This window comes from Notolepis coatsorum (assembly GCF_963971535.1).
Source record: "Notolepis coatsorum genome assembly, chromosome: 14".
In the NCBI taxonomy this organism is placed as follows: domain Eukaryota; kingdom Metazoa; phylum Chordata; class Actinopteri; order Aulopiformes; family Paralepididae; genus Notolepis; species Notolepis coatsorum.
The window spans coordinates 23,386,403-23,406,110 of record NC_140178.1 but is presented as its reverse complement, the minus strand read 5'-3'; the positions used below and the strand labels follow the sequence as shown (position 1 = coordinate 23,406,110).

At 44.1% G+C, this 19,708-nt stretch overlaps 1 protein-coding gene across 2 annotated transcripts in view; it reads right to left on the bottom strand.

Moving 5' to 3' along the window:
* Nucleotides 1–19,708, bottom strand: part of LOC311240062 (junction plakoglobin-like) — a 397,693-nt gene that overhangs the window by 81,165 nt on the left and 296,820 nt on the right. For both annotated transcript variants that reach the window (XM_084328573.1, XM_084328574.1), the window contains exon 10: nt 12,239–12,457. In XM_084328573.1, the coding sequence (XP_084184699.1) occupies nt 12,239–12,457 (219 nt within the window). The remainder of the gene's footprint in view (nt 1–12,238; nt 12,458–19,708) is intronic.

Here is a 19,708-nt window from a genome sequence, read left to right as displayed (position 1 = left end):
CGTCCGCAAACAGGAACAAGTTGCAGTCACAAGCTGACGACATGTCATTTGCATAAATTAGGAACAGTAGCGGACCTAGTATGCTTCCTTGTGGAACACCACAGCTTACTGTGAGGGGGGGGGATAGGGTACCGTTTACCTCCACCATCTGCTCTCTTCCCTCCAGGTAGGATTGCATCCAGCTCACTGATAGACTATCAAAACCAATTGCTTTTAGCTTGTCAATCAGAATGGTGTGATTGACAGTGTCGAAGGCCTTTTGTAGGTCCAGCATGACCATGCCGCAGTATTTGCCCGCGTCCACCTCTTGTTTGATGTGGTCGTTTAAAAAGAGAAGGCATGTGTCAGTGGAGTGGGATGTTCTGAAGCCAGATTGGAATTCGTAGATTAGATTTTTTTCCGCAAGGTATTTTTCGACCTGTTCGTATAAAATTTTTTCCATGACTTTCGAGATGGAGGTAAGGATAGAAACAGGGCGGTAGTTGCCTGGGTCTAATTTACTGCCTTTTTTGTGCAGAGGGGTCACTCTCGCAATTTTGAAGTCCTTGGGGACGTGTCCCTGTTTTATGGAGAGGTTTATTATGTGTGTGATGACTGGGGTGATGGCGGCTGCTGAGTCTCTGAGGAATTTGGAGGGGATGTTGTCATGGCCAGTGGCCTTGTTGGGTTGGAGGGCGCTCAGTTTTTTGAGTACCTCATCTGTTGTTACCATTTCCAGTTTGAAGTCGTCTTTGTGGACCCCTAGGTTCTTGTAGTATGCTACTATGTGTTCTACCCCATAATGCCCTGAGTGGGAGGGTAGTTTGTTTACCAGTGTTGTGGCTATGTTTGTGAAGAAACTATTTAAGTAATTGGCTACATCCAGCTTTTCTGTGATGAGCGTGTTGTCTGTCTTTATGTTTATGTTTGAGAATCTGGTTTTAAGTTTTTTACTGCAGCCTAGTTGGTTATTGAGTAATTTCCAAAGTTCACGTGGTTTGTTTTTGTTTTCCTCGGTTTTGTCATTGATGATTTTTTTTTTTGCTGTTTTGATCATGGAGTTTACATCATTTCTTAGTCTGTTTCTTTCCAGTTTGAGTTCAGTCACGTGGGCTTGGAGTTCACTGCTCGTGCTTATGGTAAGCTTTGACTGACTTTTACGAAACTCTGAGCATTTTTTGTCTCTGGTTTTCATAGCGGTCAGTATTTCAGCGTGCATCCACGGCTCAGCGCGATTTTTTACCCTGGTGGTTTTTTTTTTTTTTTTAAACTTAAATTTTTTATTAACAGTTTTTAGACAGACAGCACTTACAAAAAATAAATAATAAAAAATAAAAAATAAAGAGACTAGCATACCCTGGTGGTTCTTAGGGGGGCCATGTTGTTTAGTATCGTTGAAAATTTGGTTTTGAAGCCAAGCCATGTTTCTTCAACCAGTGTACCATTGAGCTCATCTGACCAGTCCAGACTCTCCAGACACCGGGACACAGAATTTGTTTTGGTTTGTGTCTTGCTGTGCTGTCTGGCACTTTACCTCTTAAACAGCCTCTCTCAGTCAGACAGGAAATAACACCGGATAACCCTATCAGGGTTCACAGAAAAACAAGCCTGTGGAACGTTTACTTTCTGTTATATTAACCGGTAAAACCGTCTTGCACCCTTTTAGACCATTAAATGTTACCAACTTGATCATAACAATTGTCTGAACTGAACAATCTTGTCAGCTTAGTTGTCAGAGCAGAATCTCTCACTTATATCACTTATACGACGCATGAGCAGATTCAGATTTATACTCATATCGTCCGTACTTTACAGCATAAATGAGTGCAATTCGTGTGTCTTGGCTCCTCTGCCTTATAGCAGTGACGTCCAAAAAGTAGGACAACGACAAAAAAGCATTGTCTTCTTTATTCTCTCTGCTGTCAACAAGATGAAATACTACCACTTCTTACTTATTCTGTGGTTCCTTTATTTAGACTCATCCTCTCACACCAGTGCCCCCCTTCCCCCAGCTGTTCTGAGTTCCAGCCTGACCCCCCTTGGCTGTTCTGAGCTGCAGCCTGACCCCCTCAGCTGTTCTGAGCTGCAGCCTGACCCCCTCAGCTGTTCTGAGCTGCAGCCTGACCCCCTCAGCTGTTCTGAGTTCCAGCCTGACCCCCCAGCTGTTCTGAGCTACATCCTGGCCCCCTCAGCTGCTCTGAGTTCCAGCCTGACCCCCATCGGCTGTTCTGAGTTCCAGCCTGATCCCCCTCGGCTGTTCTGAGTTCCAGCCTGACCCCCCTCGGCTGTTCTGAGTTCCAGCCTGACCCCCCTCGGCTGTTCTGAGTTCCAGCCTGACCCCCCTCGGCCTAATATCTCCCTTGTCCAGGGGAGATTCCTGAAGCCTAGTAAGCCTAATATCTCCTTTAGCCAGGAGGGGTCCGGAAGCCTAATGTATATTCTCTATCTGTTCTGTCTGTGTATTGTCTCTGTGTACTGTCTTTGTATATTCTCTATCTGTTCTGTCTCTGTGTATTGTCTCTGTGTACTGTCTTTGTATATTCTCTATCTGTTCTGTCTCTGTGTATTGTCTCTGTGTACTGTCTTTGTATATTCTCTATCTGTTCTGTCTGTGTATTGTCTCTGTGTAATGTCTTTGTATATTCTCTATCTGTTCTGTCTCTGTGTATTGTCTCTGTGTACTGTCTTTGTATATTCTCTATCTGTACTGTCTCTGTGTATTGTCTATCTGTACTGTCTTTGTGTATTGTCTATCTGTACTGTCTTTGTATATTCTCTATCTGTACTGTCTTTGTGTATTGTCTATCTGTACTGTCTTTGTATATTCTCTATCTGTACTGTCTTTGTGTATTGTCTATCTGTACTGTCTTTGTGTATTGTCTATCTGTACTGTCTTTGTATATTCTCTATCTGTACTGTCTTTGTGTATTGTCTATCTGTACTGTCTTTGTGTATTGTTTAGACAAGGGGAAATGGAAATATTTGCATACATCTATATTTCCGTCACAAATTACACAAAATAAAGGATTTATTATTAGGATTGTATGTCTTCTGCTCGGATTCACGTGCACTAGCTGTTCTCACACTGAGAAATGGGAATATTTTAGGGCTGATTAAATATGTAAACAAAACAGTGATACGTTTCTACCGTGAATGATGGTAGTGTATGTCTCAAAGTGCAGAGCTCTTAACTGCTCTTAAAGCAGAGTAAGTGCTTTTCTTACTCTGTGATTTACAGATTACAGCAGTAACATAATGTGACATCATCCTGGGACAAAGTTAAACCAGAGGAAAAAACGCATTTAAAACTCTTTCTATATTCTCTATCTGTACTGTATTTATTTGTGTATTGTCTCTGTGTACTGTCTTTGTATATTCTCTATATGTACTGTCTTTGTGTATTGTCTCTGTGTACTGTCTTTGTATATTCTCTATCTGTACTGTCTTTGTATATTCTCCACGAAATCCACGGAAAGTTTCAGTCTGGCTTTAAACCGCGCCATAGCACCGAAACAGCCCTCCTGAGAGTTCAAAATGATCTCATTTTAGATGCTGATTCTGGAAATCCCGCCATTCTCGTGCTTTTAGACCTCACAGCAGCCTTCGACACTATAGACCACACTATCCTACTGTCACGGCTGGAAAAATATGTTGGCATCACAGGCGTCGCCCAAAGCTGGTTTAAGTCCTACCTGACTGGCCGGAGCTTCTCAGTCCAGCTTGGAGAATTCTTCTCTTCAGCGGCCCCTCTCACCTGTGGGGTGCCCCAGGGGTCGATACTGGGCCCCATCCTTTTTTTATTATATATGTTGCCCTTAGGCTCAATCATTGCAAAGCACAACATGTCCTTCCATTGCTTTGCCAACGATGTGCAGATCTATTTACCCATACAAGCAAAAGGCAAGATTACATTACAGCCACTGGTAGATTGCCTGGCTGACATAAAACTATGGATGAGTGCAAACTTTCTCAACTTAAATGGGCGCAAAACAGAGATCATTTTATTTAGTAATGATTCAGTTGACCCTACTGCCAATGCCCGGCCTAGGCCCTCTGGGTTCAAATATCCGCTCATCTGTCAGAAACCTTGGAGTAATCTTTGACAGACATTTTTTATTTGATAAACAGGTTAGCTCTGTGGTTAAAACCAGCTTTTTCCACCTTAGACTCCTGGCCAAGACCAAACCATACCTCTCTCAGAAGGATCTGGAGAGGGTGATCCATGCCTTTATCTCGACCAGGCTGGATTACTGCAATGCGTTGTATGTCAGCATTGACCAGTTGCTGCTCCGTCGCCTGCAACTGGTACAAAATGCGGCTGCCCATCTGCTTTCCGGTACCAGGAAACATGACCACATCACACCAGTTCTGGCTTCTCTCCACTGGCTCCCCGTCCGTTTTCCGTATTGATCTTTGTCGTAAATGAATTAAATCAAAAATGTACAATAGTGCTAAGTAATGAATTTAAGAGACAGCATCTCAAAGGAAATAGGACTCAGCGTGTAAACAGTAAAATACCCTGGCTTGTTAATAATAGACTTGGGACGAGGGGCAGACATTCTGGTGACATCCAACAAAGTGGTTTGCTAAGGTCATAAAATAGATCCCTCCACTATATGCTAATGATCACACAGGAGGTTGTGGGTGATTAGATTCAAAATAGACCAGAGCATTTGTGCAACCCCCCCCTTTTCTAAGCAGAAGGTGGGCAAAGCTCACATAACTTAACAAGAACCAACAGACAGGAAGGTCAGAGGGCGGTTAGGGCCGTCAGTAGATAAAAAACAGGGCCTTAAGAGGAAATAGCAGAACGCAGCTGTGTAGAGATTAAGTATTTAGATAAGGGAGCAAAAGACTAAACTCCAAAAACTATAAAGAATTATTAATTAAAAGATAAAGTAGAGAAGACATCAAGGAAATACAAGCAAAATGACACTAAAAATGAGACTAATTGACCACTGATAAATGGAATAAACAGACTCGCTGCTAAAAAAAGCCACATGTAGGTTTCCCTCCATTTGGAGACTAAGAGAGAGGGTGAATATTGGATCAAATGCTGGCATACCCACTAAAAACATTAATAAAATAGGAGAACCATATCATTGTCAAAGAAATAAGATTCTAGTTAATTGAGAACTAATATTTAAGACTATTACCAGCGGGAGACCAAGTTAAACAAAATAGTGTTTAGAACTTAAACTAAAACAAAGTAAGATTAAAACAACAGTATTACCTTTTCTCCTGATACATTGATTAACTATGGAGTTTATGCATCAAACATTGTACACATGTTTTCACTGAAAACTGTGACCTCAATTGTCTAATTCTGAATTATACTATATCATGTTATAGGATTATCTAGTCTAGCACAGTCTGGAATGTAACAGTAAAAAGCATTTAGTAAAACTAGAATATGAATGACTAGAGTTAACAATACTGTATTTCTCATCTGTTGGAAAGTTGTGTGTGTTAAGAAGTGCTAATAAGAGGGTTTAACTGTAATTGCAAAATCAGGTTATATAGGTTAATATGAATTGAAAATTGGGGACCCTGATGTAAACACGGACAAAGGTCTTTCTCTGATCTATATCCCCTTGGCCGTTGTATTGAGCTGTGCTGTACCCATTCTGCAATCTGTTAGTAAGGTATTCATTCATTCATTTATTCAATCAAACAACAATGTTAGTCCGTCTCATACTCTCATTAAAAGGAAGAACCGCCCGAAATAGTCATTTCACTTCCTTATTTGGTCAGGGAACCCAGTCCTTTCGTGGTAAAGCCAATTAGAGAAGGAACCGGAGTCTCTGGTCTGTGACATCACAGGGCAAAGACTCGACCACTGGGGGCGGTTTTTTTTTAATCCTATATCTACCACAGGTTAAGAGACATTGAAAAACACGCACGGAGACGAGAACACCACGAGGACGCACAGAGAAAGCAACTTGAGACGACCCCACCAGCGCTGAAAACTATCCAATCGAGACGTGCTGCTGACGCTGTTTTAGACATTGAGAAATTGACAAGAGATTTAAGGCTGTTTGTTTAAACAATAAACGACGGCGAGACTGTCTTTGTACCGCAGCGCTGGCTCCGACTCCAAATCTTTTATGAGACATTTGAACAACGTGTGAGTACAATCAGCAGAGTTACAGTAGCGATCCACTATACGATCCTGAGACTTTAGCAAATAGAATCATTGAAAAGACACGTTATCTTAATTTACTGACTGTTTTTAAAGCACTACACGAGCTGGCTCCACTGTACTTAGCTGAGCTCCTGCATCATCACACCCCATCCAAGGTCTGCTGACCAGCTGCTGCTGGAGGTGCCTAGGACCAGGCTTAAAACTAGGGGAGATAGAGCCTTTGCTGCTGCTGCCCCCCCGGCTCTGGAACAGCCTCCCCCCCACATAAGATCTGCCCAGAGCCTAGAGGTTTTTAAATCCCTGCTCAAAACACACCTCTTCTCCCTGGCCTTTGACCAGAGCTAGCCTAGCATCTACACATGACGTCCGCTGTCACTCTGGACTTTTTATCCAATTTTCCTGTCTCTTTTTATATTGCACTTTGCCCTTGCTTTCTTATATTTACTGTACTTTACCCTTTTCTGTAATTTTTGTGTATTTTATTGCATTGTATGTGTTTTTTTATCATGTTGTGAAGCACTTTGGTTTGGCTGTTAGTTATTTGTAAATGTGCTATATAAATAAAACTGACTTGACTTGACATGACTCTTATCTGTACTGTCTTTGTGTATTGTCTTTGTGTAATGTCTTTGTACATTCTCTATCTGTACTGTCTTTGTGTATTGTCTCTGTGTAATGTCTTTGTATATTCTCTATCTGTACTGTCTTTGTGTATTGTCTCTGTACTTTATCTGTGTATTTTCTCTTGTGTATTTGTCTTTGTTTAGACAAGGGGAAATGGAAATATTTGCATACATCTATATTTCCGTCACAAATTACACAAAATAAAGGATTTATTATTCGGATTTTATGTCTTCTGCTCGGATTCACGTGCACTAGCTGTTCTCACACTGAGCAATGGGAATATTTTAGGGCTGATTAAATATGTAAACAAAACAGTGATACGTTTCTATCGTGAATGATGGTAGTGTCTGTCTCAAAGTGCAGAGCTCTTAACTGCTCTTAAAGCAGAGTAAGTGCTTTTCTTACTCTGTGATTTACAGATTACAGCAGTAACATAATGTGACATCATCCTGGGACAAAGTTAAACCAGAGGAAAACAAACGCATTTTAAAATGTCACAAATACAGGAGCATCAATAGATAAACCAACCAGTACTTTCCAAGATTTTTTCTCTCTCTCATTCTCTCTCCCCCTCGCTCTCTCTCTATCTCCCTCATTCTCTCTCTCTGTCTCTCTCCCTCTCCCTCCCTCGTTCTCTCTCTCTCCCTCGTTATTTCTCTCCCTCTCTCTCCCTCATTCTCTCTCTCTCCCCATCTCTCTCTCTCTCATCCCCCCTTTCTCTCTCTCCCTCTTTCTCCCCCTTCTGTTTCTCATTTCTCTCTCCCTCTCTCCCTCATTCTCTCTCTCTCTCCCTCTCTCTCTCACCCCTCCCCGTTCTCTCTCTCCCTCTCTCTCTGGCACTGGATTAACGTGAATTGTCTTGAAACAAGTGAATTAGTCTGAAACTAGCAAGGCACTCAGAGAGCTGCTCCAGCACTGTGTCAACCCTGCTCAAGTCCCCCCGTCTGATATCACGTCTGTGGCCACCCTGGTCCTTCTCATACACACAAATGGTCTAGAAGATGATACATCATGGTCAGCACCATCAATCTAAACCCTATTGTAACTGGTGGTTTTATTAGGGTGCAAACCCCAAGGCCAGAGGCCATAACCCCCACACCAAATGGCAGATCAACAAAAACGTGAGATACACAGATGGCCAAACTGGCCAGATTGGATAAACAGTACGGCCGCTGTCAACCAATGAGCTTTGATGCAGCGTGTCTCTTAGCACAACATTTACCAAAATATTTTATAATACACCTGATAGTAGACGTTATCCGATTTCCTTCCGAATTTCATCACCAACACTTTTTAAAGTTTATAACTATTGGTATCAAACAGAAAATGTATACAGCAACTTATGAGACATAATTGAACATGGGAATGGCAATCATTAGGCCATCCCATAATGTCCCGAGCCCCAATGCATTCAGAATTCTCATAATTGGAATAGGTGAGAATCAAATAATAATTTCTACTGCATATAGACGGTACAGTGGTGTAGTGGTTAACACTGTCGCCTCACAGCTAGAAGGTTCGATTCACGCTTGGGGACCAGGTTGCCGCGTTGCCAGGTACCCAGGTGGGGTATCTCCCGGGGCTTTCTGTGTGGAGTTTGCATGTTGTCCCCCGGTTCTCGCAAGGGTTTCCCCTCCCAATAAGATAAACCTAATGGAAAAACATGCAGAACAGATCGCTAACGCTGGATTAGTTGGATTAGTCCCCGGGCGTGGCCCTCGCCACAGCCCATGTCTGCTCCCGGCTGCCCTTGGGGGGAAGGATGACGGGATGGGTCAAGTGCAGAGAGACATTTCATTGGCGACTCAATGCATGTGTGTGTGTATGTGTTCCTGTGGGTCGCCCATCTCGCATGTGTGTGTGTTAATCTGTATGACAATTAAATACTTCTTAAAAAACATTAACCCCTTCACTACCACACTACAGAAGGTTAACCCTTTCACTACCACAAGTGAAAGTGAAAGAGTTAACAAGTGCAAATTTGTTGCAGCCTTTTCTGCAATAGGCGGCCACACTCGCCCCCTTTTAGCCAATTGGCATGAACACACAGCTGACCTCCATGCCAAATCTCAGCTTCCTAGTGCGAAACCTGTGGCCGATAGAGAGTGGAGAAATTTTTGTCGACCGACCGACCGACCGACCGACCGACCGACCGACCGGCCGACCAACCAACCAACCAACCGACAGAGTGACCTATGGAGCTGCTGGTCGGAGCTAATACATAGGAAATATTGACATACAGTGTTGAGCTTTACCCACGTAAAGCGTATTTTTCTTATTTTATTTTTTATGATCTTTTCCCCCCTCCTTTTTCCGTTTTTCTCCCCTCCCAATGTTAGTCGTTATGCCAATTCCCAATCCCCTTCCTGGTCGCGTCTATGCCAAATACAACGCAGTTCGGTTTCCGGGTTCCTCTGATTGGCCACTAAGCCCACGTGACCGCGGCTAGCACGCCCCCCTTATCGCCCGCTGCCGCGCTGTGAAGCGGAAGAGCCAGCGAGGCGACGTTCTTATTAATCCCTAATGTCATGTATGTTGTGTATGTCATAAATGTCGATATGAATTGAAAATGGGGGACCCTGATGTAAACAAGACGAAAGTCTTTCTCTGGTCTGCATCCCCCCATCGGTGCGGTTCTGGTGGTGAAGTTGCAACATTGTTGCATTCTTCATTTGGTTCGCCTGCGTTCACATAGCAATTTGTCAAGCGCACCGAACTTTCTGAACAATGTCACACGGTCGAAAAGGGTGCTCGTCTATTGCACACAATGGAGAGTGGAAATCCCTCCCCTTCAGGAAGTGAAATGCGGAAATACACAAACTGCGTAGCAGTGATAGTAGCAGAGGCGTGGCATTGATAGAGAGTGGAAATGTGTGTGTGGCTGCGAGCCCGTGTGTGCACGCGCACGTGTGTGTGTGTCTGTGTGTGTGGACTGCGAGCCATGTCTGACTCCAGATCAGCGGATCACCCAAGTCTGTCCACGAGACATGTTTACACAGTGTGCTTGTAATGCAGCGCCATGGTAATAATAAGCCGAGTTTTTTTCTTCTTCCTTGTTCTACCCAAGATGCACAGTTAGATATATAGATAGATAGATAGATGCAGTGTGCTGCGCGCGGTATTAATAATAATAACAATAAGCTGCGGTGTTTCTTCTACCCAAGATGCCTGACTGACTACGTTTGTTCCGCGTTTGGTCCGATGAAGGCGAACCGAGACCTATGTTTTTTGGAAGACCGAGTTCGCGTGTTTGGTCCGCGGACCGAGTTCGACTGCGCATTCACACAAACCCGAAAAACCGGACTATCGACTTCTGGTCCGATAGTCCGGACCAAACAGCCCCTGTGTGAAAGCGACCTTAGAGTGAATTCAGAACAAACTGAGACCACCGGCTCTTCTACACACTGTTACATTTCGCCGCTATAAACTCACATGTTCCGGTGCGACCGGCATGGTTAGGCTTCTGCTCTAGCCTGACATGGTCTGGTGCGACCGGCATGGTCAAGTGTCTGCTATAGCCTCACATGGTCGGGTGCGACCGGCATAGTCAAGTGTCTGCTCTAGCCTGACATGGTCGGGTGCGACCGGCATAGTCAAGTGTCTGCTCTAGCCTGACATGGTCGGGTGCGACCGGCATGGTCAAGTGTCTGCTATAGCCTCACATGGTCGGGTGCGACTGGCATGGTCAAGCTTCTGCTCTAGCCTCACATGGTCTGGTGCGACCGGCATGGTCAAGTCTCTGCTCTAGCCTCACATGGTCTGGTGCGACCGGCATGGTCAAGTGTCTGCTCTAGCCTCACATGGTCTGGTGCGACCGGCATGGTCAAGTGTCTGCTCTAGCCTCACATGGTCTGGTGCGACCAGCATGGTCAAGCTTCTGCTCTAGCCTCACATGGTCTGGTGCGACCGGCATGGTCAAGTCTCTGCTCTAGCCTCACATGGTCTGGTGCGACCGGCATGGTCAAGTCTCTGCTCTAGCCTCACATGGTCTGGTGCGACCGGCATGGTCAAGTGTCTGCTATAGCCTCACATGGTCTGGTGCGACCAGCATGGTCAAGCTTCTGCTCTAGCCTCACATGGTCTGGTGCGACCAGCATGGTCAAGCTTCTGCTCTAGCCTCACATGGTCTGGTGCGACCGGCATGGTCAAGTGTCTGCTCTAGCCTCACATGGTCTGGTGCGACCAGCATGGTCAAGTCTCTGCTATAGCCTCACATGGTCTGGTGCGACCGGCATGGTCAAGTGTCTGCTATAGCCTCACATGGTCTGGTGCGACCGGCATGGTCAAGTGTCTGCTATAGCCACATAGGGTGTGGTGCGACCGGCATGGTGATAGAATTAAACACGGCCAGTTGACAAATCAATTTCCAAAAACTCTTTACAATGCAGAGAATAATCGTTGGACAATAATGTTTCTATAGCAACTATGTTTCTCGTATGACATTAAAGAGTGTCTCAATCTTCACACCAACCTCCACACACATTAATTTAGCTCTCCTACGTTTCTATATGTGTAAATGTTAGGAGTTGATCAAACACTGTGGCACAATCTACTTAAAACACTAAATATGAACTCCAACTTATAACTTTGAATCATTCTTCTTTGTTTGCTGTTTGAGTGGAAAGTGGAAAGCTATATATATACACATTTGTGTGTATTTTGTTTGTTAAGGCTCATTGTCCAGGGGGGTATAAAAATCTCTCCATCTCTCCATTTCTCTCTCTCTCTCGCTCTCTCTCTTGGGACAGTTAGACAGGTGATGTCACAGTCCAGGTATTTTGGGAGTAATGGATCATTGGAACAGAGAGTATAATGCTGTATGTGTTACAGAGAGAGAGAGAGAGAGAGTGTGAGTGTGAGTGTGAGTGTGAGTGTGTGTGTGTGTGTGTGTGCGTGTGTGTGCGTGCGTGTGTGTGAGTGTGTGTGTGTGAGTGAGTGAGTGTGTGTATTATGGATGTTGCCTGTGGGCTTAGCAGTACCCTGTGATCTAACAACTAGCTACAGCTAGTTTCTCTCTCTCTCTCTCTCTCTCTCTCTCTCTCTCTCTCTCTCTCTCTCTCTCTCTCTCTCTCTCTCTCTCTCTCTCTCTCTCTGTCTGTCTGTCTGTCTGTCTCACACACTGTCTATCTATCTTATATCAACACCATCACTGTTGTCAGCCAGTCTCTGTCCTCTCGTCTCTCATTAATCTGATTGATTGATTGTTTGAGTCACCATTGTGTCCTGTATAATAGGGTTGGATGCTCCTCCCTGGCAGAGAGGCGGGAGCTGCTTTGGAATCTGTTTCTATATAAAACCTTAATTGGAGATTGTCCAATTTACTCACTTCTCTGTTGGAGTGGACATCTGGACCCTATAGTACACATTCCAATGACTGGCTCTCACACTTAAAACACCTAAGAGTTTGTACTGAACTTGGGAATCTGCTTTTAGCCTATGTGCTCCCGACACGTGGAACATCACACACACATGCACACACAAACAACTCACCTTAACCACAGGCCAGTAGTGAGGCTGTCCCAGTAGTTTGACGATGGCTGGTATCCCGTAGTGGAGCCGCACCGCATTCTGGGCCAGCTCCGCATCCTGGTGTCTGGAGGTCAGGTGACGCAGGGCGCACACCGCCGGCTCCGCCACGTCCTCCTTCTCACCGGCGCGCAGGACGGCATGAATCAGAGCCTCCACACCTCCGCACTGAGTCACCAGAGTCTAGGAGGAAGAGAGGAGACAGAGCAGCATGGATCAGAGCTTTGACTCCTCTGCACTGAGGTACCAGAGTCTAGGAGGAAGAGAGGAGACAGAGCAGCATGGATCAGAGCTTTGACTCCTCTGCGCTGAGGTACCAGAGTCTAGGAGGAAGAGAGGAGACAGAGCAGCATGGATCAGAGCCTCCACACCTCCGCACTGAGTCACCAGAGTCTAGGAGGAAGAGAGGAGGCAGAGCAGCATGGATCAGAGCTTTGACTCCTCTGCGCTGAGGTACCAGAGTCTAGGAGGAAGAGAGGAGACAGAGCAGCATGGATCAGAGCCTCCACACCTCCGCACTGAGTCACCAGAGTCTAGGAGGAAGAGAGGAGACAGAGCAGCATGGATCAGAGCTTTGACTCCTCTGCACTGAGTCACCAGAGTCTAGGAGGAAGAGAGGAGGCAGAAGGTCAGACATCTTAGTGGAAAAGCACTCAGGGGAGACAATGTGCCCCTGGATATAAGAGAGAGATGGGAGGGGAGAGGAGAATAGATGAGGAGAGGAACGTTGGAGTAAATGAAGAGAGAGGAGGATGAGAGGAGTAGAGGAAAGGAGACACTAGATGGTAGGGGAGGTCTGGTGTTGACCGGGGTCTGGGTAGATGACTAGATGATTATCCTCTGTTTAACAGCTGGGTCGGTCACATGACCATGTCTGTATTTTAGACTTCCAATAACTTGGAATCCAGAAAAGGATACAATGCCCTCTCCCCTCAACTTTTCCTAGTGTCTTATTTAAACATCTGCAATGTTAGAAAAAAAAGAATGATGACGATTGTAGTCATTATGAGAAGAGGACATCCAGAGCTCTCAATGAGCGTTGGAATTTCGAAAAACAACACTACCCAGCGGATTCTAGCTTCCTGAAAGCAAATGACTTGTGTATGATTTTTTTTTATTTCTCTGGATTATATACCACAAAGCTGAACATTATTGGCATATATTGCAGCGCAGTTAGTTTGTCTCCCCTATTGTGAACATTTAGAAACCACCCGTTTTGAAATCAGTTTCGAAATGGCGGAGCTGTCGCAAGAATAAAAAACCTACTGTACATACAGTAGATTTCATTCTGTTCTTCATGTATGCCTGGTGATACTAAATCCAAATTGAACTCTCCCATTTGAAAGAGAAGATTTGGCCCAATCCATAGATGTGCGAGTTGTCTATAATAAGGTCATTTATAGGCCTCATATTCTATATTCTATAATAATATTTCAAATTACATGGGTCCGGATGGCAGAATTCAGTACTGTATCTTAATCATCTTCCCTTTATTCATTTCCATAGATTTCTTTTACACGTGATCTCAAGGAGGTACTGAACGAGTTCAGTGGCAGTTTTTCATGTCTGGTCATTTTTAGCATGGTGTTATTCACTGTCAAAGATGCAAAGAAAAATCATAATTCATATTCTCCTTTGTTTCATCACAATTTAAGCAAGCCTAGTAATAGACACAATATTTCTGACACTGGGAATACATTCACTGAGGTCCATAGATGTCCCTAGATACCAAGAACATGCAAATGGACCTTGTAGAAGTGGAGAAATCTTCCATTTACTTCCATGTATTTTAGGCGGATTTTCAGAAAATAGGGCTCCGGGCTTAGTGTGTTATTTAAACATCTGCAATGTTAGAAAAAAAAGTTAGGGTAGGGGGGAGGCAGCTGGATAAAGTTAGATGCTGTTTAGCCCTTGACTGCTGTGGTTTTCAGTTATATAACCGCCCCCCCCCTGCCTTTCCCGCGCCTCTCCCCCCACCCTCTCCTCTCCTTCATTCACTGAGAGCTCAGAGGAGGACTGATGCTGTTAGTGTCAAAACAACTGAGCCAGTGTTCCTTGATCCGCCACTCTGTGGCTTTTGTCCCTTGAACCTATAAGGTTTGTTTGATAAAACAATACAAAGTCACTGTGATGCAGGAATGTGTAAATGTATTAGGAGCTTAAACAACTCGGAACTTGCAGACAAATCGTTTTTTTCTTGCAGACTTTTTTTCTTTCACTTTTCTCCAGACACACACCGTTACAAGAATTATAAAACACATTTCCACTGCTCCAAATCAAGAAAAAATAAATGACCCGCAGGTATCTTTTGACAGCAGACATGATGGTCGTGTCAGACACAGGGAAATATGTCAAATGCACAGATGCATTTCAGTCCGACTCCTCCAGTTATATCACGGATGACAGCGAGGACGAGTTCAGAGCCCTGGTGGAGAGCTCCGTAGGGTGGTGTGACAGCAACAACCTTCGACTCAACATCAGCAAGACCTCAGAGCTGGTGGTGGACTCCCGGCAAAGCAAGAAGAGGCCCCTTAGAGCCCCTTAGGTGGAGATGGTGGAGACCTACAGTACAAGTTCCTGGGAGTACATGTGAACACTGTGTAAAGGTACACGTATTCGTACCGAACCGTTTCAGTGTGTACTGTACCGTACTGAACGGCTGTGTACCGAACGAATACAACGGTATGTTAACCACTTACGACCGCCCACCGGGGGCTGTTTTTTTCACAATCTAATATAATTATTATTATAATATTTTTTTTTTAACAAGTCGATTATTAATTTCAATATAGAATATTCGTTGACAGCCCTACAAGTACAATTAGTTATTGCACACTACATCACCCCTGAGTGGAACATGGAAAGCCAAACTTTCCCCCACTGTACCGAAAACCCGTACCGAACCTTGACTTCAAAACCAAGGTACGTACTGTACCGTGGTTTTATTGTAATGCAAATAGAACTAAGAGGGCATACATACCCTCATCTGCACCTTGACTTATTTACACTGCCTACTTGCTCATATGCTCATACTCAGAGTTAATTATATTGTTATATTGTTTACACTGCCTATTTGTATTTTTACTTCCCCACTGTACTATAATTTTATGACCTGTATCATGTCTTCTACTATCACCATGTACCTGTACCTCCCCTCCCCCCCACGCTGCTATGATGCCTGAATTTCCCCAAGGCGAGCAATAAAGGAAAATCTTATCTTATCTTATCTTAACACTTTGAGTATAGGTGGTTGCGTGCCACTCACGAGACTTCTCGGATTTTTTATTTTATTTTTTTTTTTTGTGATCTGAAAAATTATTGCATCACCCGAGCCTACCCGAGTATAGCCGAGGGGCGCCGGCGATCACTGTGGAAAAAAGCGCCCCCTGTCGTCTCCCAGATGACATAAGTGATTTTGGAATGGACTCAATGAAAATGAATCGGGAAAAAAATCCGGTACTCCACATTTTCCAGTTCACTGATCCAGCCGGGGTTACCAGAGTTCATTCTGGAGCCTCAGAGCCCCGCGGATCATGGAGTTCTACTGTATCGCATTGGATCCATACACGTATCGATTTTTTCGAATGGTGATCAGGAATTGGAATATACCAGTTGGATACCATCTGATGTCAGGTAAGGACTCTATGTTATCAGTGGTAGGATAATCAGAGTAAGTTTGATGAAGTTATAAGCTGTTTTGTGAAATGTCTTCTTTCGGTTTCACTGTAAAACTCCGCGAGGAAATCAACGGAGCGATTATCAGTGCGCGGCCGTAATGTGCTTGCGTGCACATATAATATTGATCATCTAGCGTTTATTTGAAAACGATTCATAAAAAGGCAGACGAATATCAACGTTGTGGAATATTCCACTAAAAGACGATTTTCATAGAATGCTCCAGAATGAGCTGTTTTTTATATCAAAACGGGGGCTTTTCTAACTGCTCTGAAATGGAAACGACGCGATAAAAAAACAATCTGCCTTCACAGCACTGACTGGAAAATAGTATTTGATAATGCGATGGGCAGATTAGACACATAGCCATAATTTAAAACATAGATTAGGCGATATTAACGTTAACATTGGCGCCGATGGTGGCATTCAAGCGGTAAAGCGGAAAACCAGGCGTGGCGCTCAAAGTGTTAACTCAGGAGACAATAACAAACTGAACAAGCTGGTGAGGAAGTAGTGGGAGTTGAACTGGCAAACTAGAGGTGGTGGCTGAGAGGAGGATGATGAAAAAGCTGGACGCTATAGGCCTACTGGAAAACCAATTTTGAGCTTATTCATTGAGTCAGTATCAAGTGTTATACCTTTTATGATTCAGATATCAGGGGAACCTACCTTTTATTTCTGGTGCAGTGTAAACTGTCACCATCATACATTACCTTTGTGTGGCCATACAATATTTGACATGAAAAAACCTTGTGTTTTGTTGAACAACAGCATAGTTTACCAGGGGATTCTCGTTGGATTGTTCTATTTAGGTGTTCTGAACCTTCATGTGAAATTTGGTGCAAACACACCCTTTCCTCAGCGAGTGACAGCCATTTATTGGACACACACATACACACACACACACACACACACACACACACACACACACACACACACACACGCGCACGCACGCACGCATGCACGCACGCACACTAGGGTGACCAGGTGTCCCCCTTTTGGTTGTACTGTCCCACCATTTGACCAAATGTCCCGCGTCCCGCATATTGAGAGGATGTCCCTCTTTTCGAAGCCAAAAAAAAATATGCGTCTAAAAGCCCCTCCCTACAGACAGTAAACGTAGCAACCCGCCTCTTGTCCACACACATTGCTCTGATTGGTTATAGTACTTTAGCGTGCTGCTTGTGACGTGACTGAGACTGAGTCGTGACGCTACCTCATATCGCAGATCTGATTGGTTATAGTAATTTAGCGCACTGCTCTGCTCGTGAGAGTTGAACTTGTGACGCTACCTCATATCGCAAATCTGATTGGTCAAAAAAAACACAACAACATTACAAGCGAACTAGTTCAAGATGGAAAGCAGTAAAAAGAAACGGACCTGCAGTTACAACCAAGACTGGCAAACGACACATGACTGGGTGAGGCAGATGGCAGGCAATCCGCAGCAGGCTTTCTGTGTTTTGTGTCATAGTTCGTTTTCAATTGCGCATGGAGGAGAATACGACTTGAAGCGCCACAGTGGACGTGAGTCTCACTTGAAAGTGGCTCACCAAAAAGAAACATCCAGATCTATGGATACGTTTCTTTTTAAACCAAACAATGATAGCCAGACGGACAAGGTCACTGCAGCTGAGATAACAAGTGTCTATCACACAGTACAACACTCCCATTCATACAGGTCAGCCGACTGTGGTATGAAACTAGCTCCTGTCATTTTGCCAGACTCAGATATTGCAAAAGAAATATCGTGTGGTCGTACAAAAGCTACATCCATAGTTATGGATGTACTGGCACCTTCCTCAGTGGAGAGTTGTTTGATTGAATTAAAAACCCCAATGGTCCCAGATGACCAAAACACACCATTCTTTTCGGTCGCTTCTGATGCTTCCAATCATGGCACCATAAAACTTTTCCCTCTGTCACTGAGATATTGGACACCCGAGCTAGGTTTGAAGAGCCAAATCCTTGATTTTTATGAGGATAGTGACGAATCGTCTGCTGCCATACACTGCCAGATTATGAAAAAACTGACAGAAAATGATCTCAATCCGGATAGGATTTCAGCGTACACTGAAACAACCGACAACGCAAGCGTAAATTACGGCAAACATAATTCTGTTTTTCAGAAGCTAAAGGCAGATAACAGTGGCATCATAAAGGCAAACTGTGTTGCTCACATAGTGCACAACTGTGCGAAACATGCTGGAGACAAGCTGGACATCGACATAGAATCCACAATCAACAAAATATTCAGCCACTTTTCATCATCAGCTAAACGCACAGAGGAATTGAAAGCATTTGCATTTGTGGAAGAGGACTATATGACTGTGCTGAGGCACGTACCCACAAGATGGCTAAGCATATGGCCAGCTGTGAAAAGACTACATGACAGCTGGCCAGCTATCAAAAGCTACTTCTTGTCACTGGGAGAGGACCAATGCCCAAAGTTACTGTGGCGGTTATTTGAAAAGGATCAGGACGGAGATGGACAACCCCTTGAGCTACAGGCCTATCTGTCCTTCCTCCAGAATGGGCTGAAGACATTCCACAATGTTGTGCTGCTATTGGAGGGAGATGGTGTGACTATCTGTGAGCTATATGAGATCATGTCCACTCTCAGGACCAAGCTCCAGCAGCGACAGGTGGATGCATTCTTTGGAGTGGAGACCAGTGCCACTCTCCAAAGATTTCCAACCACAAAGGCAGCAGCAATCAAGCAGGATTTTTTAAAGTTCTACAAGTCTGCACTCACCTACCTCGAAAAGTGGTACGACTTCTCTGACGACAACTACCAAAAGCATGTGGCAAGTATGGCACTGAAGAGGGAGGTCACATTCTCCCATCTGTGTGATGCTGCGGAGGCCCTCCAGATCAAACAAAAACCGGACATGGACGAACTCTACGAAGAGTATTGTCTGACACTGCCACGACAGCGAGAAATTGTGGAGAGAAGAGACGTTGTGGTGGAGTGAAGTGGTCAAGCATGCTTAAAGCCACAAAGACCCCAAATATGACTGCCCTTGCATCCTTTCTCCTCAGCATCCCCGTTACTAACGCGTTTGTGTGTTTTCCCTGATGGTAATGGCGTGGACCGACCAACGGAACCGGGTGCAGTGTGGCGCTAATTAAGGCTGAGATCCAAATCAAGACCAACTTCGGATACAGTTGTATTGAATTCTACAGTCGCGTACTGAAGAATAAGGCTCTACTGGAAGCTGCACGCTCAAACTAAAAATATAAAGTGAAGAACAATTAAGGTAAGATCAAACTTTGTTTAGATTAGAACAACTAGATTGTATCATAATATATTGTATTACCAATGCAATGCCACGATGCTATAATAATGACCCTGCCGGTGTGTGTTTCAGCCAGGTGCTTTCCATGGTTCAAGCCGGCTGCCAGTACCAAGACTAATGTGGAGGGACCAGTTATTCTAATATAGAAACACAATTTATTTGTATTATTATTTTTGCATTATACTACACTGTTTTCCCTAGTTCTGTGTTAACAGGGAATATCAAACACAAGACATTCCTGTCAAGTGATGACGTTTGAATATTTAAAACAGATGTTAGGTGGTATTTAATTTGTATTTATTTTGATTTAACCTTTGATTTAAATCTATTCGGTGAAGACCATGGCAGTTATTCTAATATAGAAACACAATTTATTTGTATTATTATTTTTGTATTATACTACACTGTTTTCCCTAGTTCTGTGTTAACAGGGAATATCAAACATAAGACATTCCTGTCA